The 7,422-nt window shown below is 50.8% G+C and overlaps 1 protein-coding gene across 1 annotated transcript; it reads right to left on the bottom strand.

The window, feature by feature from the left end:
- Positions 1 to 853: 853 nt before the first annotated feature.
- On the bottom strand, positions 854 to 5,547 carry ZFP36L2 (ZFP36 ring finger protein like 2). Its single transcript, XM_063123985.1, has 2 exons — positions 5,245 to 5,547; positions 854 to 4,468 (listed from the first exon to the last, which is right to left on the bottom strand). The coding sequence occupies exons 1-2, from the start codon at positions 5,293 to 5,295 to the stop codon at positions 2,918 to 2,920; spliced, it is 1,602 nt and encodes a 533-aa protein (XP_062980055.1). The 5' UTR covers positions 5,296 to 5,547; the 3' UTR covers positions 854 to 2,917.
- Between the last annotated feature and the right edge of the window lie 1,875 nt (positions 5,548 to 7,422).

The raw sequence follows: 7,422 nt of genomic DNA, 5'->3' as shown, positions 1-7,422 counted from the left end.
CCCTGGACAATCTAGGGATAAACCTTAGGTCTAGTTATGGCCTTAGAGATCCTTGCAGATAGAAAACCATGGGTAATGATCAGCATGTCCTGTTTAGACCCATTGAAACGAATGGGACTGTTTAGCCATAACTAACTTAAGTTCCATTCATTTCAGTGGGTCTATTCCAATCAGGGCTAATGTTGATTTTTACTCTAGGTGTTGCCCTATTCCTTTACATGCTAGTTTTCTATGTGCAGGCAATGGTTTTGTACGGAAAAGCTTTTAAATCATTAATTTCTACATGCTAAATGTATTAGATTGCAATCCTATGCACTTACCAGGGAAGTAAGTCCCATAGAAATCAATGGGACTTACTTCCAAGCAGACATGTATGGGTTGCACTGTTAACAACCTTAGAACTATAGACTTTATATTCAGTTACAAGAAAAACATGTAGAATCAAGCCAGGAATTACTATTTCAGTATTATCCCTCTTTACCATTTCCTCTTAGTTTACAAGCATGATACACCCCTTTTGCAGTCTCCAGGAAAAATGATATACTAGTGTACATAAAGGCAGCATTGGCTTTCTTTATATTAGTAAGCTGGTCATATATAAGCAGCTGTAAAGAATACTAAGAAGTGGTAACTTTTCTCCTCCCTCTTCCAAGGTCGATGTATACAAGACTGTGTGTGGGTTTTTGCAATAGTACCTTGGAACCTTCTGGAACACTGTTTATTGGTTTTGGCAGCCTCCCAGCTATTTCTGCAGGAATGGAGCAATTCTGCAGTTCAAAACCAGGTTAATCTGTAGCTAGACACCATACTGATAGGGGAAAACTAATAAAGAAGCACCACCTTGCAGACATGGTTTTAATAGCTTGGGATTTTTTTTCCTCAAAAGTTTTATTGGGAGAACTACAAAACATTTACAGTACAAAGTTTACAGTCTCACACTCCAAATTTGTAGTGAACTGACTCTCCAAAATATATTACAACTCAAGTTGACTTATCTTCTAGTTACATTCAAAACATACTTCTGTTAAAGTAGTCCAAAGAGTACATAGTGCTGAACCTGTACCTATGTACATTTTTTAAAAAAGGTACTGCTCATTCATCCACCCTCCAGGAAAGTTTTGGATAACTCCTGGCTTTCTAAACAAGAAAAAAAAAGCTAGATGTTTTGGAACTTTCATGAAGATACTATCATGTTCGTGAAAAATGTTCAGATCCAAAAGGTGGCCTCCTTATAAAAATGAGTGGTACAATTTCTTGTAGTTAAAAACCCAGCCCTACATTCAAATTCTCAAACATTAAGAAAAATACTTATTTGGTTGAGGAAGATTTAAGGCAAGCATGGACCCTTATGAAGGCACTGTGAGACATAATACTGGGATCCCTCCCACCCCCACCCACTTTATTGCTACATACTTTGAGACTATCACAGTGTGATTGGTGAAGTTAGGCAACATGAATACTTTTTGGTTAATTTTAAAAGTTTGAATTAGGTTTGCCACTTTAAATTCTGATTGCAAAAGTAGGTTTAAGCTTGGACGGGTTACAACCATTGTACATTCTAAAAACCCATTGAAATTTCTCAAACTACTTCCACAGCATTGAGTCAGATTTCTATAAAAAAGCCAATGCAATCTTTCAATTTACGTAAACAAGGAAAGAAATTAATGAAATAAATATTACATACAATCTCTTAAATTAAGAATTTTACTCATTTACAATAAAATAACCAAGTGAAGTTACAAAAAGGCATATATTACTGTGAAAAGAACACACTCCACATTTTGCCGATTAATAATGGCAATCATAATTTAAACATAATAAAAGAATATATATCTATTGCTTTTCATCATACCCGATAAATACAGTATGAACAAATTACCAATGTATACTTTTCACAAGATAATAAATAAGTTAAATAGTTTCATATTGAGTTGTGCAGTGACTTCTGCGATCAACTCAGCTAAAAAATTAAAAAATCAGCAGTTATTCGCCAACAATTACAAACTAAACTCAGTTGAATGCTTCCAAATAAAGCAACAAAAATTGTTCTAAGCCAAACATCCACTAAGTGGTGGCAATGGAACCAATATTAAACTTTGGAATGGAAGTTTTAGCATGTTATAATATATATATAGATATATAAAAAAACTAGAGTGTTATCAAGGCATATTCTTGGCAGGATGTTGGATTTTTCTTTTAAAAGCTTATACATTTAGTATATTTACTTTAAATTTGATTGAAAGGCAAAAAACACACACCCCACACTCCTTATTTTTGTTGTTGTACATAGATCTGGAGGGACCTGGAATGCAGAGTTCATGGGCCTCCAGATTGATTGTTGATTCCTGGGGGAGTAAGATTGGGTAGATTTGTTTGCTAATGCTCATTTTACCCTGTCTCCTCCCCTCCCCACATACACACTTGAAGATGGAATGGCTGCTGGTGCACATTAAACTAGTCTCCAAAAAAAGGGGGGAGGAGAGGAAGCCCTCTCCTTGCAACGTCTCTTTAGATATAAAAAAATAAGATTGTTCTGTTGATAGCATCGTTTGCCCCTTTGCAAATTTATTTCTTTTGTTCATCTCTTCATAAAAGGGAAAAAAGTTTCTTTTGCTTCCTCCTCTCTGAATTTGCTCAGCAATCAAACGACTTTTCTCTCCAAAAAGAAAGGAAAAAGCGAAAAAAACGTACGTTGAAAAGGAAACAAAAAGGGGTGAAAGGCAACAGCAACAAAAAAGGGGGGCGTGTGCCAGCTTGGCTAGTTTCTGGAGGCTGCTGCAGTCTCTGCTCTTGGTTGAGAAGGCAGGGAAGAAAAATGGGGGAGCTGCTCCTGTGAGGGGTTTCCTCAAGGTGATGGGATCCCCAAAGACAGCTGAGGGAGCCCCCACCCCACCCCCGCCTTTCTCCTCCTGCCTCCTTAGTCGTCGGAGATAGAAAGGCGGCTGAAAATAGGCAGGCGCCTGCCCGAATCCAGGCTGGGCGACTCCGACCCGCTGAGGCTGCCGGAGCTGAGGGAGCCGCTCAAGTAACTCTCTCGGTCGGAGAGCGAATCCTGAGGGCTCGGAGGAGCGTCAAAGACGGGCGACTCGGAGAGGCGGCGCAAAGGCTGGAAGCTGAAAGGAGGCGAGGCGGGCGGGCCGGGCGGCGGGCAGCAGCTCCCTCCTCCTCCTCCGCCGCCTCCTCCCCCGCCGCCGCCGCCACCGCCCGGCTGCTGGTGACAGCGGTAGAAAGTGGCCGCGTTGGCGAAGCAGCCCTGCTGAGGCGGCGGTGGCGGTGCGTGGATGGCGAGCGGGGCGATGAGGCTGCCGAGCTCCTGGCCCGCCGAGAAGGCGAAGGCGTTGTTGGCGCAGGACGGCGAGGCCACTAAGTCGTCGCAGTACGACCCTGCCGAGGCGGGCGGCGGCGGAGTGCGGGACCCCCCGGGGCTCTCCAGGAGCAGGGCGGCCGCCGCCGCCGCAGCTGCCGCCGCCGCCGCCTCCAGCCCGCCCGGCGCAGCTGCTGCCACCGGCCCGCCGTGGTGATGATGGTGGTGGTGGTGGGCGGAGAAGCCGGAAAAGCTGAGGCTGTGGTGGAGTTTAGGCCTGTCCCCTCCCCCTCGCGGGGGAGCGATCCCGAAGCCGCCGCCGCCGCCGCCTCCCCCTAGCGGGTGGTCCCGGGCGGAGGGAGCGAAAGCGCGGAGGTCGCCGGTGCTGCCCGCGTGAGGGGGGTGCAGCGGGTGGTGGTGGTGGTGGTGGCCATGACTGTTGTGAAGCGGCGGGTTGGGCTGGTGAGGCGGCGGCGGCGGCTGAGGCGGCGGCGGGTTGGCGTTGCCGTTGGCGGGCGCTGGGCGGCGCTCGTCGGCGTTGTGGATGAAATGGCAGCGCGGCCCGTAAGGGCAGAAGCCAATGGTGTGGAAGGTGCGGCACAGCTCCGTCTTGTACTTGGGGTGGCGCGTCAGGCTGCGCAACTCGTGGAAACCGTGGGCGAACTGGCACTTCTCGCCGTACTTGCAGGCGCCGCTCTCCTCGAAAGGCCGGCACAGCTCCGTTTTGTAGCGCGTCGAGTTGATGGGCGCCCCTCCGCCGCCGCCTCCATTTCCACCACCACCGCCGCCGCCGCCCTTCCCAGCCGAAGGCACAACCACCACTTGCTGCTGCTGGAGCTGCTGCATGAGGTGTTGGCTTCGCTCGCCATTCTCGCTGAAGGAGCGGTCTCGGAACTTGTTCTCCTTGTTCAGCAAGGCGGTGGTGGGGCTGCTGCTCCCTCCTCCTCCTCCTCCTCCTCCTCCGGTGCCAGGCTCCTTGAGGTTGCCGAAGGAAGAGGGCGAGGACGAGCCACCCGGGAACTTGGCGTTGCCGTTCGTCAGAGCCTGCAAGTTGCTGGTTGAGTGTCTCCGCAGAAAGCCCGGCGCAAAGTTGGAGCTGGGAGAGGTGCCCACGGGGCTCCCCACTGCCTTCTTGTCCAGCATACTGCTCAATGATTTCTCGGTCTGGGGAGCCAGAAGGGGGAGGAGAAGGAGAGAAGGGAAGCAAAGAGAAAAGGGGGAAAAATGATGCACCGTGGAAGGAAGAGAAGCCTGCAACTCTTCAGCACTCCCTACGATTGCACGAGCCACAAGGGCCTTTCCCCGCTAGTTGCATTTGCTGAGCCATGTGTCTAGTTGTCAAGACTCCCTCCCGCTCCGAGCAATTTATCTGCAATTTAAAACTTTTCGAGGGGTGGTCTGAAACCCTTCCCACTCAAGTCAGTGGAGCCTCTGCACTCAAAGAGTTCCAGTTCAGCACAGCTGGAGCTTGTGGTAGCAGTACATCTGCCATTGCAGTTTTTTGTTAAAACACACCCACCACACGCACGCTGGAATAAGCAAAGCAAAGAAAAAAACAGCAGCAGCTTAGGGTCACACCACAAACGACAACTGAATTAAACTCCACTGCAATACACCCTTCTTCGCTAGGTTACCGAGAGCTCCCTCCCCTCCATTACAAAGCAAGTCTGCAAATTACACATCCCGCATGGAGCTCACGCACCAGCCTTCGAAACAGCAGGGAGCAGCAGGTTCACTGGGAAAAGTTACATAGAGCAGAGAAGTTTAGACTCCTCGCCCACAACTCGTTGCAGAACACAGCAGATCTTGCAGCTATGCGTGTGCTTACTGGGAAGTGCAGACTCTCAACTTTTTTAGTTGTCTTGTTTTTTGCAACTATAGTCTTCCTCCAAAACTTTTCACAACTATTCCAACTCCCCAACAGAAAACTCATCTCTTACCTTGCAGAAGAAGTCGATGTCGTAGAAGGCAGATAAAAGTGTTGTAGACATTTCTAGATCCTGTAATGGTCGGAAATGCAGGAAGGACCGAAAGATCCCACTTTCCTCGGAAGCTTTGGATGAGCCACGACTGGATAGGAAAGGGCTGGTTGCTTGAGATCTGAAATAGTCAATTTCGCAGCAGAGGTGGGAGAGCGGGTGCCCAGCCAAAGCGGCGGCCGCAGCTAACTAGACTGCTGGAACTTCGCGGCTGGCGTACACGCCCCATATATAAACGCCAGGATAGCAGCGGGGAGGGCCCGAACACTGACCCGGCCGGGGTCTCCCAGCAACACCACCCGGCGGTTTCCCCACCCACCCAGTCTCGTTCCGCCCCTTTGCATCTACGGTTCCTCATTGGGCGCCGCCAATTTTCTTTCACTGGCTCGGAGCGCGGGGAGGCGCCGCCACTTGGAGAGCTGATCTAGAAAGGAGAAGCCGGGATCTCGGGAAGGGTTGTGGTAACGAGGGGGAAGTATTAAGGCTACGCGGAGCAGTCTTTCTCCCCTCCACCCCACCCGGTCCTCACTGTACTAGGCACGCGCTGAAGGCTTGTTGAGTCTCATAGAGAAGGTACTGTTGCCTCTCTACATGCGTTGTCAATATCTGCACCCTGCGTCTAAGGTTACTTTTCTCTGTGGAATATATTCCAGGGCAGGCATCCTATAAGGCTTGGTTTGTTTTGCACAATGCACTCCATTATGCAAAAGCCTTGCTATAATGGACGGCTCAGTTTCCACGGAGCTCGCAATAACGCCATGTGCTCGGGAAACTCCCATGAGGTTAACCACTGGCAAAGCACAAACGCGGTTTGCTCAAGAATGCAGCGTGGCTGCGGCACCTGCTAAACCATGCAGGGTGCGCGCACACGCACATGAAACATCCATAGCACCGTGCTGGATCAAGGCTGCAATCCTGTGCACGTACAGCGCACGAGTAACCCCGGCTGAAGTAGGCAACCTCTCGGGCTTGCATAGTGATTGCACCACGTGTGAAAGAGGAAACAGTTGTAAGAAATCTGAATAGAAATGCATGTTGGTTCCGTGCCTGCACTGTGTCACAAGGCAATTTCCTTGCTGCATCAGGCGGTGTAGGGAGGTGGACGTATAAAAAACATACGATTGCACCGTCGGCAGCGTTGACGTGCACAGAGAGACAGCCCCCCCCCTCCTCGATCGGTCTCTCGCCCCCTCCCCAAGATTGGGTTTCTTTCCCTTCCTTCAGCGTAGTCTGCACTGCAGACAATCAGCGCCCTCTTTGCAGGAAGCCCGCCTTGTTCCTTCCACGGCTCGGAAGTTTTCAAGTAAACACGCTGGCACAGGGCTTTCCTGCCAGTTTCACACCCCCGCTGAGTCTTTTGGGAAGCTCGCAACGAAACAGATGAGGCATCAAAGGGCCTGCGAGTGAAATGGGACTCCCCTGCAACTCCTCCTCTTCCTCCCTCCCTGCAAGGAACCTTGTGCCACGCAACAGGTTTTGGAAACAAAAGGCGGGCGGGTGGGCTGTGCTTCTCTCGTGCAAGGAGAGGGGCTGTACCACCGTCGCCGCCCGCAGGGATGTGCTCAGTTTGTAAAACTGAGGGCGGGAGGAGGAAGGAGAAAGCTAGCTCCCCAGCCGCTGGGCTCGTCTTCGCTCAGGAGAAGGGGTTTCCCCCTGCGCCAGCCCGCGCGGCCGCCCCACTGCAGACTACTTCACAGACTTGGCAGCCGCTTGAGGTCTTGTGATACGATTGGCCAAGCCAGCGCTTCGGCCTTTGACACACACACACACACACACAAACTCTCCGCTGTGCCCGGCAAGGGGAAGGGAGGGCCGGGCTGACGCGGCGCAGCTGCGGGGCCGCGCGCAGCCGCTCGCCTTCGTCAGCCCCACCTCTTGCCTCTTGGACGGCAGCCAAAGGCGAGGGGGAAAACTGCCTCCGCTGCTGCATTAGTAGCGCCCCCTCCCCTCCCCCCTTCCACTTCCCTGCCTTTTCCATTAAGTCTCTCCACTGGTTAATGAGTTCAAGCCGGTGGCTTGGCATTTGCGAGCCGATCCCGCGCATGTTTATTTGGAGTGGGTGGATGGGTGGGTAGTAAATACTGCTCAATTCAGTGGGGACGTGCAGAGCAACCCTAGGCGTGTTTCCTCGGAAGTAGG

The sequence above is a fragment of the Elgaria multicarinata genome, chromosome 4 (assembly GCF_023053635.1).
Source record: "Elgaria multicarinata webbii isolate HBS135686 ecotype San Diego chromosome 4, rElgMul1.1.pri, whole genome shotgun sequence".
Taxonomy (NCBI): Eukaryota; Metazoa; Chordata; class Lepidosauria; order Squamata; family Anguidae; genus Elgaria; species Elgaria multicarinata.
This window is presented reverse-complemented; position numbering and strand designations above follow the sequence as displayed.